This window comes from Dreissena polymorpha, chromosome 4 (assembly GCF_020536995.1).
Source record: "Dreissena polymorpha isolate Duluth1 chromosome 4, UMN_Dpol_1.0, whole genome shotgun sequence".
Classification (NCBI taxonomy): domain Eukaryota; kingdom Metazoa; phylum Mollusca; class Bivalvia; order Myida; family Dreissenidae; genus Dreissena; species Dreissena polymorpha.
The window spans coordinates 77898819-77914134 of NC_068358.1; the positions used below are offsets into that span (position 1 = coordinate 77898819).

A 15316-nucleotide genomic window follows, 5' to 3' on the forward strand; every position below is an offset into this window, starting at 1 on the left:
TCATTTTTATTTTCGGAATTGATTCGTTGGTTTGATGGATTTAAAACGTTTATGTGAAAACCTACCTAACCAACGCCTTCGGTATCCTTGTCACCATATGAGTCGTGTTCTGAGAAAACTGGGCATAATGCATGTGCGTAAAGTGTCGTCCCAGATTAGCCTGTGCAGTCCGCACAGGCTAATCAGAGACGACACTTTCCGCTTGTATGACTTTTTTTCGTTTAAATGAAGTCTCTTGTTAGCAAACAATCCAATTAAGGCGGAAAGTGTCGTCCCTGATTAGCCTGTGCGGACTGCACAGGCTAATCTGGGACGACACTTTACGCACATGCATTATGCCCAGTTTTCTCAGAACGAGATACATATTGATTATCAGGTGCATTAGCTTTTCAGCACGCCTACATGGTAGTGTGGAAAAATCCTATTGTTTACTGGACTGTGCCTAACAATACAAACATACACGCATTGTTAGATATAAATACAAGCTCGTTATTACCTCTTAATAACATCATTTTATGCAAAAGAAACCATGCTATTGCTAACATAATATTGGATTTGTTTATCGTCCACACGCCTTAAGGTATAAGGTTATTTTAATGAGAGAGCACATATATATGTAATGCGAGACAATATTATAAATGGCCCAACTATGAAAACCCAGTATACCGTGCGATTTATATGTAGCATTAACTGTACTGCAAATTTGAACCCGCCATTTACTAAGACTATGTTTTAAGGTTAAATTCTTTCATATTTGTTTTCATGTTATTCAGATGTTTAATTACTGAATGGTTTAATAAATGCCTGGTTTTTATAACATACTTTTATAATAACTTTTAAGGATATCAATATTTTTTATTTTCTATTTAGTTTTAAGAATCTTTGAATAGATAAAACCAATATTAAACTCCATACAAACTCACCCTATCTTTACGTTAAGAAGGCAACGCTTTAAAACGTTCTTCGTGCCCTCGTACGTTTACAGTTTCCCCTATTTTGAAAGGTATAATTGTATTAAAAAGATATTGAGAACAATATTTGTGTTTCAAGTATTCTTTATAAATTATATTAGGAAATTTTGCATCTTCTCATTTAAAGCATCCATACAAAAAGGTCGTCATGGTGACAGAAAATTAGATTAAGTATATACAAATAAACGGCTTTATTGAAAATAACCCCTTTGGCGAATATACTCCGAAGTTCTAATTATAAAGTCTCTGCTTTTTATTGGCAGTGAACAACAAGAAGCTAGTAGCCGTTGAATTTGTAATGGAAGAATGTCACTTTCAGTTTAGCTGATTGTCCTTGCGGTGGTAGCGCGAGGCCGATTAGCAGAATATTTGTTTCATTGACAGAGACAAGACGGATTCTTCCGCGACATATTCTTGTGAGACGCATCAGGTTCGTTTCTTCTCGACAAACGACACCGCGGAGGAATGGAAAATGTGATTGTATTTTCATGGCAGTACAATCGTCAACGTACATTGTATTCTGGACTGAGTTGTTCATCATTTTTCGAAGACGCGACATTTGAAGGATGGAATTAAAATGCTTCCCTTGGTTTTGCGGCGAAATCCAATTACATACGCTAGTGGAATAAATGAGAACCTGTGAACAATTGTCTTTTAACACGAGTGGTATAAACTAGTAAGGCGTATATAGTGCAAGAGCAATCAGATGTGATATTTAATATCGTGTTACTATAAAGCCGTGAACTGCTATGTAAAGCAGAACATATAAGCGCCTGTTTTATATGAGTTTGAGTAAATGCGACAAGTGATTTGCAAGTAAGAAAGGCAAGTCATTTTTTTTTTAAATTGCACACGTTTTATAACAAAAGTAATTAATTAATTAAGATGAATGCATTTAAGGAAGTGAAGGATTGGTTGCTGCTGAAATTCCAAACACTCTCTACAAGACAAGAGGATTCGGTTATTACTCGCGGAATTAACGCGTTAACACCGCGCACGATCCCGGAATTTGTTATACCAGGATCAGGAAATTCTTCAAGGCGAACGAGTAGCGAATGCTTCGGTGACATGACCCTGGATTTTGAAAGAAAGCGCAACAGTTACGGTGGGCGTCAATCGTCGCCACCTCTGTCGCCCCGCCTCTCACCGTCGGAGTCCATGCCCTGTTTCCATAATGCGGGAAGATTGTCATGCAGCTCCGCTCCCGTGACCCCGAAACACGAGGTCAGGAACTCTATTGCCTGTAAGAGAGGATCCAGTTCGACCCCCGGACTTAACAGAATGGCACACGAAGATACGAATTACGACCCCTTATCTATTGCTGCTATGAGTCTTCCGCACTTTCGGGGACAGACATCCTTCGGGTTCTCAACACTTACGGAAAACCCACACACGCGACGCAAAGAATCCCTATTCCATGCTGGAAGCGAAAGCCTATTAACTAAGCGAACAAACGGTAAAACAATTAGACAAATAAAACAGTTCAGTAAAGAAAATATATCACAAGATGCTCACAGATTGATGGCTTATCACACAAAGACAAATACTCAATCGCCAAGCGTCAGTATGCCTTCTGTTATTGTTACGGCTGCAAAGCAGTCAACACAAACCTCCCCTACGGACATAAACATGTTCCCTAGTCAAAGCAGCCGTCGACTGTCGCCAACATATCATATATATTCCAACGACGGTCTTAGCATCGCCAATTTCAATCGGTTTTACAATCGACGGCGTTCCTCGTTGCAGATCATGACAGAAAACGAACAAGAGGAATTTGCACACGCCTCCGAGGCGTCGACCCCTTCTAATGACCAGCAGCAGCGTCACAGTTTAGGAGAACTTCATGCTCAAATCGTCAAGGCGTCACTTAAACGCCATTCTGCGCCAAACATTCCTTCTGAACAAAAAGGCCGGATGGAGGAGATACCCAAACCGAGGTCAAGTTCATGTCATGTGATCCGTAACGACTCGTACAGCCAGATAACGCAGTCAACGCACTTGTTCGCACCTCACGGCGAATTAAAATTTAGTTTTCAGTACCTACCAGCTTCAAAGCAATTAAAAGTCACTATCATCAAAGCAGAAAACCTTGGCGGTCAGCTAAAGCAAGACAGGCAATTTAACTGTTTTGCAAAAACGTATCTTATGCCTGGGAAGTTACAGAAACAAATCAGTACAATTATTAAACGGACTCGAGATCCTATGTTTGACCAGGAGTTCTATTTTCAAAACATCACCACAGAAGAATTGCATGGTATGAGTCTGGTAATAAAATTGTTTTCAAAAGCAACGAATTTTAAACCAAACGAATTCATTGGAAAGGTTTCCATACCTCTGGATAATTATGACGTCATGAATGAAAACAGAATCTGGAAAGATCTCGAGCTTAGTAAGGAACGGGAGGTATGTAAAATGTGACTTATAAAACAAACGAAACACAATAGTTGTATTTATTTGTAGGCCATGATAAATTCGTTCCTCGTCATTTCTAATTTTCCTCTTAATACAGAATGCCGATTTGCTCGTCGTTTGATGACGCTCGTTTTCGTAGAATCGGCTCAAACAGATTTTAATGTTATATAACGAATTACGTAAAAGTCATTTTGAATAATATAAGAAATTCAATGTACGTTTTATCTTGAGGTCGATAATAGGGTAACATAATTTTTGAGCGAGAAATTAATATATATATATATATATATATATATATATATATATATATATATATATTGTAGATATATTGTTAAATGCAAATATGGTAAGTTTAGGTGATTAATTATATTATTAAATGCTTATCATTTACAAACCAGCTTAAAATTACAAGCTGTAACCCCTGTTTATTTACTAGTGTTATTTAAATTTATATAATTTAATATATGCTCGAGTAGTCAAAATCCATTTGAAAATAGAAAATAACCTGCAATAAAAGTTCTATACGTTGACAATTTTGTCGAGTTTTAATTGCGAACTCTTGGTCGTTTTTACACCAGAGACCCTTCCAATGATGCAAATACTCGATTGACAAACTTCTTCCACAAGACCTATTGGGAGTCAAGAACAAGTGAATTGCCTTACTTATCTGCTTCAGGTCAAGATTGCTTTCACATATGCTGTTGTGCTTGGCATTTCCTTGTAATTGATTGGGTAATGATCAAGGAGCGTTTCATCAAGATGAGAACTTACATGTCGTTATTATATTTAATTATTTCTTTCAAACACGCTTTGTGTGTTTTTTTTATTTTGATGTATACCTTTTTACCGAGGACTCAACATATTTTTTAAATGACTAAAAAGCGGCACATTTAGCTAATTTACAAACTCTAAAATGCAATTACTTGTATAAATTATACCAATATACTTTGACAGAATTAGCATAAAATTAACTCCTTTACCCGATTTCGTTACATAAAAAGCATAAATGGTTTTAATGTCACGACGTCTTTCATGCAATTTAATTAATTGAAACTAAAATTGTCATAACACGTATGTCGAATGTAGGACTATCACTCGAATATAATTTTTCAAAGTTTTCATAACAAATTGTTATGTTTTAAATAAGGAGTCGTCTGTATAATGTATGTTTACTGTTTAAATCCCCTTGTATACAAAAAATACACGGAGACTTGTGAACAATATTTCACAACTAGTGTTTGGTTTTTGGAATGTCTATAAGATGAAATTGTATGTTTTAAACGTCATTTATACACTGAGCATATTATGGGAATATGTGGCAGGCGGACAGACAGGCGGAGTCCAGGAGATGATGTCCGCCTAATAATTCAGAATGTTTGAATTGGTAAAACTGTGTATTGGTGTATTATATCTCGACCAATCTCGATAAACAACCAGATAGCATTATAAACCTTAGAAGTGTGACACTAGAAATAATTGTTAAGCCAAATTAGACTCTTCCACTCTTTAACTTAAATGTTTAAGTAAGATCTCCTTCATAAATCGGTGTCATTCGAAGGTAAATTACAATACGAAGACCCTAAAACAAGTAGCATTCGTGTAAATCGGTTAACATAGATTCTGCAACATTGTAGCATCTAAGAATCGTTTCATGATGGCTTCTTGTTTCGTTTAATAGATGATTTCGAGTCAGGATCGGATTCATTCGCTTTGCGTTAATTTGTTTTATTTATGCAAGCTATCCCAGAAATCTGCAGTTCCAATAATCAAATTCCGAAATTCGGGATTTCAGGCAAGGCGGATAACGGTCAAGGTCACTTTGGTTTAACATAGAAAAAACAATTTATGCTCAATAACTTAAGTTTGGATGGAGGTATTATGATGAAATTTTGTGTTTAGGAAGTTTACCTGCACAACTAACTTGAACATTTATTTACCAATTTAAAGTTTAACGTTAATTTAGTCCCTGATTCAAGGCCACCGGCCCATACCAAAATGCATATACATAGACTTTCATAAACTTAGACATACATACATTTGTAATTGTTATCTGACAGAGTGAGGAGAAGAAAAAAAAGCAGTTTTATATATAGCTAAAGAATGGTTCAAATGCAAACAAAGTGGTGTACAAAGTTGACATACGGCGATAAGTTTACTATCTATTGAGCATAAGAATTACTTATCTTCATTATATTAAGACTATTTTCTCATTATATTATTTATCAGGTTACAAACAGCTAGAATTTCATAATTTCTTCCAGAGTTTAGTAAATTGTAAAATCTATTTACTGTAAAATGATTTGTTTGTGTATTAGGCAGATAGAATAAGCGTATATCTGAGTACTTTTTACAATCAAAGAAAACATGATGCACATCCTCAATAATAACAATATTGTGGTTAAAACAGTAAGTACATAACCGCGTAGCTCTTGGTATGCCAAAGTGTATTCCTGTTTCAATTTCAAACGTGTGACTAGAACATCGAAATTTGGCATAGCTATTTCGAAGAGAAAAAGGCAAGTCCATTAATAAATATTTTTCAGTCTCTAATAAAGATTTAAAAAGTTTATTTAATTTCAATTGAACTATAGTGACATGTTCAACGTGCAAGACCGGGTTTCATGCCATTGTCACGTTTTGTGCATACCTTATTTCTGTTTCATAATTTGTACAACAAATTATTCAACCATCACAGACCAATCTAACACAGACCTTAAAACGGGCGTATTTTATGATTAAATTGGTACTCAATAATAATTTGCATACAAAAAGGCATTCTTTTGCTGTCGATAATTTGTTATTCGTTATTTCGCATCAATATTTTCGCGTCACAGTCTAAATTTTGACTTGTAAATGATGCACTTATATATGGATATATACTAATTTCCAGGCTATTCACGCTGTTTTATCATTAATCAGTGCTTCATTGATAATTTAACAGCTGTTCTTTACAAGGGTGTTTTGTTCAATATTTAGTATTTAGTGAATACAAAAAAAAGTTCAAGTATGTTTCTGTCTTTAGCATGCTTTTAAGAATTAGTGATTGTAAGGTTTTTAAAAGATTGGTTCTTGATTTGACATGCTGCACATTAACTCATGCCACATATTGTCGTCGTGCATTTTTTTGCAGTTAATTACTTAGTATTATCATGGTTCGTGACATACCGAACACCTTTGAACACAATACAAATCATTTGATGGCCAGATATATATTCTGACTATTGTAAATAATGTACACAATTCACTGTTATACACATAAGCTATCTGTCAATAATGCAATTACAAAAAATGTATGTATAATTGATATGTCAATTGCATTTTAAAATCAACATTTACAGAACACAATTATGCTATCGTATATAACGTCTTCAAGCAGGCTCGTCTGTCTCCTGTTGATTTGGGATACTTGTTTATCGGCTGTTTCTTTGAAATCATTTTGATTTAAATCATATGATATGTGTTTGTAATAGTATGCTGTGTGCTTGCCATAGTATGCTGTGTGTTTGCCACGGTATGGTGTGTGATTGTGATGATATGCTGTGTGTTTGTGATGATATGTTGGGTGTTTATGATGGTATTATGTGTGTTTGAGATGGTATTCTGTGTGTTTGTGATGATATGGTGTGTGTTTGGCATAGTATTCTGTGTGTTTGACATAGTATGCTGAGTGCTTGTCATGGTACGTTATGTGTTTGTTACGGTATGCTATGTGTTTCATTGAACTGATGTGGGTTTTAATCATATGATTATCATATGTACTTATAATAGTGTGCTGTGTTCTTGCCATTCTACGCTGTGTGTTTGTTTTGGTATGTTGTGTGTATGTGATGGTATTTTGTTTGTTTGTGATGGTATTCTATGTTTTTGTGATGATATGGTGTGCGTTTGCCATAGTCTGCTGTGTGTTTGCCATAGTCTGTCGTGTGTTTGTTATAGTCTGCTGTGTGTTTGCCATAGTCTGTTGTGTGTTTGCCACAGTCTTCTGTGTGTTTGCCATAATCTGCTGTGTGTTTGCTATAGTCTGCTCACTCTTCTGTGTGTATGTCATGGTATGCTGTGATTTTGCCATGACATGCTTTGTGTTTTCCCATGGTGTGCTGTGTGTCTGTTGTACTGTCCTGCGGATTTCTCTAACATGATGTCTGTTTCGTTCGCTATGATGTAAGTAAGCGTTATTTCTATTCGGAACACTCGGTTCTTGTCAGAGATCTAATAGTTACGTCATAGGTTTGTCCGAAAGTCTTTTTTGTCCGTATGTCCATTTTATCTTCTGTCCATAAGTCCGTGCGTCTGTCTTTTGTCTGTCTGTGTGTCTGTCTATTTGTTTATGTTTCTGTCCGACCGTCTGTCTGTCTGTTGTCTGTCTGTCGGTCGGTCTGTATCTCTGTTCCTCCATCCACACGTATGTCCGTCCATCCGTGCGTTCGTCCGTCCGTCATCCGTCCGTATGTTCGGATTTTCGTTTGGTCGTATATCCGTTCATCTGACTGTCGGAAAGACGGTAAGACAGTCAGACGGATATACGGACACAGGGAGGGACGGATGACAGGCAGACAGACATACAGACGCACGGACAGACGGCAAGACGGACACACGGACACATGAACATACAGAAGGACACATACGGACGGACGGAGGGACAGAGATAATGACAGACGCACGGACGGTCGCGCGAACAGATGGAAAGATGGACACACGGACAGACAGACAGACAGACAGACAGACAGACAGACAGACAGACAGACAGACAGACAGACAGACAGACAGACAGACAGACAGACAGACAGACAGACAGACAGACAGACAGACAGACAGACAGACAGACAGACAGACAGACAGACAGACAGACAGACAGACAGACAGACAGACAGACAGACAGACAGACAGACAGACAGACAGACAGACAGACCGAAACAAACACACATCATACTATAGAAAGCACACAACATACTTTTATTATAACATATATTCATACCATGACAAATAAACAGCAGGCAATGACAAACACACAGCACATCATCACAAACACACATCATATAATCACAAACACACAGCATACTATGGCAGGCACACAGCATACTACGGCAAGCACACAGCAGACTATGGCAAGCACACAGCATACTATGGCAAGCACATACCATACTTTGGAAGGCACACACCATTATATCATAAGCACATAACATATGAGTTAAATCCACATCATTCAAATGAAACAGACGATATATTAATAGTCAACAGGGGACAGGCGAGGCGTTCCATAAAATTTCACTGTTTGTATAGATCTGATCAAGATTGATGTTCACATGCGTATGTGTTTTTGGCATTTTTCTCTAATCGACTGGATTATGATTAACGAAAATTTAATTTAGATGTGAACTTTTATGACATTCCGATTGTGACGTCGAAACTCGCATTTATAAAACACATGTAATCAAATTAAATATAACTTGCGCTCTTCATGTTGTCAGTATAACATAACATAACATAAAGTTTATTTACGACTTAAGCATATACAGCTCATCGTCACAATAACAATATAGTAATCAATACACATAAATACTCATGCGTCAAAATTACAACAATTGTGTTTATGCATTTTACTAATATATGAATTTTGTGAGAATGTAATATGTAAGAGAAGGCTCTTTATTAATTGTTAACAAAGTTAAATGGATGTAAAAATCCGTAATCGATTTAGAAGAGAAAAATAATGCGGTTAGATACTATATACAAAATTCCAATTCTGGTGAAAAAACTTATCTATATATTTTCGGCTCTAAGTTTAAATGCTTTAATACAGAAATTAGCAAGACATATCAGTATAGATTTTTTAGTCGGATTCAATAATTGTAAAAATTTAAACATACTTGGTCTTCTTCTGTAAACATCAGGTATAAATGTATTTCTAAAATTATCATACAACGGGCATATCAAAACAAAATGGTTCTCATCTTCAATTTCATTAAGTGTACATAATTTACAAATTCTTTCATTTCTTGGAATGTTCTGGCGCCTACCAGTTTCTACACATAGAACATGAGAAGATAGTCTTAATTTTGCTATTATGTTTCTAAATTTAGAATTTTGAATTTTTTTCTAAGTAAATGGATCTTTCAAAGATGGGTTTCAATTCCTTGTAAAGAAATAGTGATGACGTGTCATTAACATCAGTTCGCTATTTTGAAATAAACAAATCATGTAATCTATTGCGAAACAATACAATAAAGCTTTTAACATTAAAAGATTCTGGATATATCCATACGTCATTAATACCTGACTCTTGCAAAAGTTTTCGAACGTTTGATGCCCATGACTTTGAGTGTGGGTGATCACATGCTTCTTTACATTGTCTACGAATAATATTGTTTCAAATACAGTTGGACGATTTTTCGTTGAACAATTTTAAGAAATATTTAACTACTCGTAAATATCTACATATATACATCGGGTATCTACCAACTTCGGAATACAAAGCATTTGAATTTGTAGAAGTTTTCACATTTAAAAGCCATTTGCAGAATTTGCGCTGGACTCGCTCAATATTTTCAGCTTAAGTAAATCCCCACACCTCGCTACCAGAATTAAGAATCGATGCAACATATGCATGAAACAGATTAAACATGATTTTAACAGGTACATTCAATGATTTTGTAACCGTAAATAATGAGTTCATCGCCCTAAGCGCGTTGGCAGACAACGTATTTGTGGCTTGTATAAACGCGCCACTGCTTGACATAACTATTCATAGATAATTAAAATTCTTCACGATTTCAAGAGCATTGTTGTTATAAACCCAATAATATCCTTTTTTTAAATATACCTTTATGAAATATGACACTTTTTGTCTTGTCAACATTGACAGTTATATTCCACTTCGTGCAATACTCAAACAAATTGTTCAGAGAGGATTGTAATCCTTCAGCTGATTCAGATATTAATACTGTGTCGTCGGCGAATAATAGAAGGTAGATTGATAATTGATCAATAGTAATGCCCGCATTTATATCAGCTTGCAAGTGCAACTCAATATCATTTAAGAATAATGAAAACATTATCGGCGAACATATCTCACCTTGTAATAAACCGAAGTCGGATTAAAAAAATTCTGAAATACTATTCATATGATGTACACCCAATTTAATCTGATTATACAAAGATCGAAAAACTGACAACAATTTACCATCGATACCAGACTTAATGAGCTTAAACCAGAGATGCATACGATCCGTTAAGTCATATGCTTTTAAATAATCGACAAAACAGCAAAATAGATTTTGTTTATTGTTTAAATGACTTTCAATCAATGATTGAATGACAAATATTGCGTCTACTGTACTATAGCCCGGCTTGAAACCGAACTGCGCGTCTGTTAAAATTTCAATAGCAGTGGCCCAATTTTGTAGGCGTTCGTTTAGTATATTAGTAAATAATTTAGCAAAACAACTCACAAGGGTTATACCTCGATAATTATTGGGTATAGACGGATCGCATTTTTATAGATGGGAATAATTAGACCCGTTGACCAGCTGTGTGGGAAATTCCCAGACATAAGAATATGATTAAATAACAATTCCAATGCGTAACCTATTACATGTACACTTTCTTTAAAATATTCGTAGATAATATTGTCCGAAGAACACGCCTTATTATTACCTAATCTCGTTGAGGCCTTGACAATTTCTTCCAATGATATGTGTCTATCGAGTTCCGGGTAGGAACTTTCAGAGTTATGGTTGCTGTCAAAATTGCGAACAAAATTAACACTGTTCTCATTATTTAAACTACCTTCATTTTTCGCCAGGTTTTTAAAGTGTTCAACGAATTCTTTTAAATAAATTGTTTCTCCGTTCGGGTTCGTGGATCTTTCCTGGAACATTTTCCAAAATTCTTTAGGGGACTTTGATTTCATACTGTCCATCTTGCGTCCTTACGTACGATTAAAATCTGACTTGCATTTACGGCAATAATATTTGTAAGCTTTCTTTTTTTCAAATACTGACTGGCGATTAAGCTCGTTATTAATAGTATTGTATTTGTATAAAGCATCCTTATATTCTCAACGTTTTTGTTCACATTCCGTATTATACCATTTTTGTTTATTTTTGTCGTGTGAATCAAACCTATTTGAAACGGAGTTAATAGTGCGTGCAAAATACGGATTACCTTTAGAAGTAATATACTGAGTAAAAATTGAAACTAGGTCATCTGTTTCATTGTTATTGTCTATCCCGCGTATTAGGCTTGACTCAAGACTTCCAATATCGCTCGATAATTCGCGAATAAAAGCTTCCCTGTGAATAGCATTCCATTTAACAAATGTTCTTGGTCCGCGCGTATTTTTTTTGCTAATTGTTCCGCTTTTAAGATTATATTCAATCGGAGCGTGATTTGAAAATTCATTAAAATCTCTAATATATCGTATATCTGTTTGTTTTGAAACACACTAAACTGTTTGACATTTATTGTGTTCTTATTTAAAAACAAGAAACATGGATAATGAACTGGGGGAGGGCATATTGGCGTAATAAGTGTGTACGTGTGACATTTAGTTCTCTTAATTTAACGTATTTTGATATTGGTTGTTTCTGGTTGCAATCTCGTTTTTTATCAAGTAGAGCTTTTATGTACCATTTCACATATTACTCAATCGCACGAGGGAAATGCAGTATATATTAATGTTCTCTGATACATGTATAAGTGTAGACGTGAGTGTTTTATCCACATTAAAATAATATCAATCGAATTGTGGAACTTGCAATTCAAGTCCGTTATTTTTATTTTGAAATTGACATCTTTATAATATTTAATGTGTCATACTTATTAATGTGTTCCATAACATCGTCTTTCCGTTCTTTAATATCATTATTGGTTTTGCTCTTGGTATGTGTAGTACATATTGAACGATGATATAAATATGTATGAAAACAAATATTGTTTACTGTTATTTTAAGTCTTTTAAGCGGTGCAATAATGGACAAACTTGTGAAGTTTACATCACCAAATTTTTAATTAAATCGGGTTACTCGAAAATGGGTCATATGTATTCACATTGTCTGTGCGCTTTAAAGTCACGCAAGTTGTCATGCTCTTGACCGAATGGCGCCTATGCCAAGGTTGGTCTGGATACCCTGTCCGCATATGGCATAAGGCCCAGTTTTGATAAAGCAGGTGATATAGTAAAATTTATTCGTGTTCACGAGCAATCATGATGAAATATTGCCTTTCATTTGTCAGAATTGCGAGCTTTGTTTGTATCACTGTGTTCAGAGCATAAATTATTGATATTATAACTATAAGCACAAAGTAGTTTATAAATAAAATAGTGAAAAGTATTTAACAATTTCATGTATATTGATTTCATCGTGAGTTATATGGGTATATCGAAAACAACTCATGATATTTACATCAAATTAAATATGAACAAGCGAATTCATCAACAAAATAATCATTCGTTAATATAACATTTCTTTGATTGATTTTCTTCTTGTGGTAAGTGGCGTTTGAAATTCCGATTGCTATGCCTGTTTACAGAAAGTCGTTACATTAACGAGTTTTTTGTCCCTGTTGATCTCAAGAAACAATTTGTATATAGAAACTTAAGTTTCTTACAAATAGCACTTCAAAGGCAGGAATACAAATCACGTAATGGTATTTCACGCTAAAAGTCAGATTAAGGATTTCCCGCCAGTGGTTAACAACATTTGATCTTCTTGTACTATCCTCATAATATATAGTGATTACTCGGTTTGTAGTGTCTCCAAGGCTAATCAAGGATACAAAGGATCTGTTATAACTATATTCTGACTGAAATAATGGTATTTTTAATATAGAGAGAAATATAAATGATTTCATCTCAAAACTAGACATGTGTCAGGAGAACACGGGTGCCCCTCGCTATATTTCATTGGACTCAAAAGCAAGTAGTGTATACCATACATAACGTGAGCAGTAAATACAGTCCTTTGTAAGTGTTGTTACACCGTAAGCCTATTTTTGGCGTCGCTCTGGAGAGCGGCAACTAGTATGCAATGCATTTTTTTTCGCTTATGGGAGGAGAAGTTATTTTACGGATCAATGCATATATTTTTGTTTTAAGAATATCTTGCATAGTGGTAATTTTTTGTGTAAATTAGTGTAAATAAGTACTGCATTTGTGCCTATTACATTTATTACAACATTTATTGCCAATAATGCAAAGCGAATTGTTTTAATTAATAACTGATCCATAACTAATCACAGGGGAAAGATCACAGGGACTGGACAAATACGCGAAACTTTCTGGTTTTGTATAAAAACAAAACATAATCAAAATATATTTATTTTGTGCTTTTTCTTATTTGCTTATTTAGTGGAGAATCAATGTAGTACGATATTTGACGACCTATCGCGCAAGCAAGTTTATTTGAAGGCGTAGTGGTACGAAAACGTACAATGTATTAGTTTATTAATAGACATATAATAACGATCGCTATACACAAGTTCACCAAATAGCAGTACATAAATGATGTCAGCCGGAATAGCTCAGTTGGGAGAGCGTTAGACTGAAGTTGTTTACGCAATCATCTAAAGGCCCCCGGTTCAATTCCGGGTTCCGGCACGAACGGAACAGTTCGGCGGCTGACATTTTTTTTTCAGTCAGGTTAATAAACATTATAAAGCTTTATTTTATGTAAGACATTTTAAAATCCATTTTACTACAATTGGACATTTTTATTAAAATTAATGGATGCCGCGTGGTGACAACGTTAATGAAAATTTCTTACATCACTTAAAAATCTTATAAAAAATACACGTGTTTTTATATTAACAAATAAATGCAAACAACACATCTATAATCCATGTATTTTTATGGTTGTCTATCATTGGCCCTAAGTACTTTCCCTACCACATATAGAGCGCGACACGTATTATGGATTGTAACAATGAGTTACGATAAAGGAAGCAGCCGCTTATCAAGGAGGAGCTGTGTCCCAGCAACCCGTTTCCCTAGAGTCAAGCACTCCTCGGTTTTTTTTTAAGAAACACATATAGAGCGCGAAGCGCGACACGTATTACTATCCAGGTAGGTATGGGCCTTTTAGCATTATTCGACCATAACGTCCATAGTTATTTTCCTAAGAATTTGAGAAATTTTGAAATCGTTGTTCGAAGTCCAAAATTTTCATCCGATTGTTCCCAAACTTGCACAGGTTTTTTATCAATGAGGACCCAACCCAAACTCTCTATATGAGCAATATCGGACCATAAGTCCAGAATTATGTCTCTTTGAATTTAAAAATAAAAGTAAAAACTGCTTGGTTAGGTGATAATGTCAACATTTTTCATCAGATTCTTTCCAAATTTACAGTGTCTTAATATCAATGAGCATTTTTACCTCATTTAAAATGAGAAACATCGGGACAATAAGTCCAGATTTTTTTCTATTAAATTTGATAAACTTGTTAAGTGTTTTTATATCAGTATTACTCGAACCCTATTGAAAACGATGAATATCGGAGCAATAAATCTATTATGATCTTTTACTGAATTTCAACGTATTGCGAAATGCAGCTTCATTATGCAATTTAGTTTTCATTCAATTTTTTTTCAAACTTTACAGTGTTTTCATATCAATGAGTACTCAACCCCTATCGTAAATGAGCAACGTATGAATGAGTTCAGAATCATCTCCCCTTGAAGTTGAGAAAAATATGAAATTACGCTTACAAGATGAAGCAGATTTTTTAAAACCTACACAGTTCTGTTCCATTAATGAAAACTGCACACGGATGCCAGTAAAAAAAGGAAACCAATGTAAATAAAATGAACTATGAAATATTTGGGAGTTACAACACAAAATCATAGATAATGGATATTTGGGGGTTATAACACAGCATAATAAATAATGGTTATTTGGGGGTTATAACACAAAAGTATAGATAATGGTTATACCA

General features: G+C 35.0%; 1 protein-coding gene and 1 non-coding gene across 2 annotated transcripts in view; both read left to right on the forward strand.

The window, feature by feature from the left end:
* Positions 1–1856: 1856 nt before the first annotated feature.
* The window catches only part of LOC127878525 (C2 calcium-dependent domain-containing protein 4C-like), a 41822-nt gene continuing 28362 nt past the window's right edge, over positions 1857–15316 (forward strand). Inside the window, exon 1 of the mRNA XM_052425057.1 lies at positions 1857–3374. Within this exon, the coding sequence (XP_052281017.1) occupies positions 1857–3374 (1518 nt within the window). The remainder of the gene's footprint in view (positions 3375–15316) is intronic.
* Positions 13894–13980, forward strand: Trnaf-gaa (transfer RNA phenylalanine (anticodon GAA)). Its single transcript is given in 2 exon segments — positions 13894–13930; positions 13945–13980. It is a non-coding gene; the product is annotated as a tRNA-Phe (tRNA).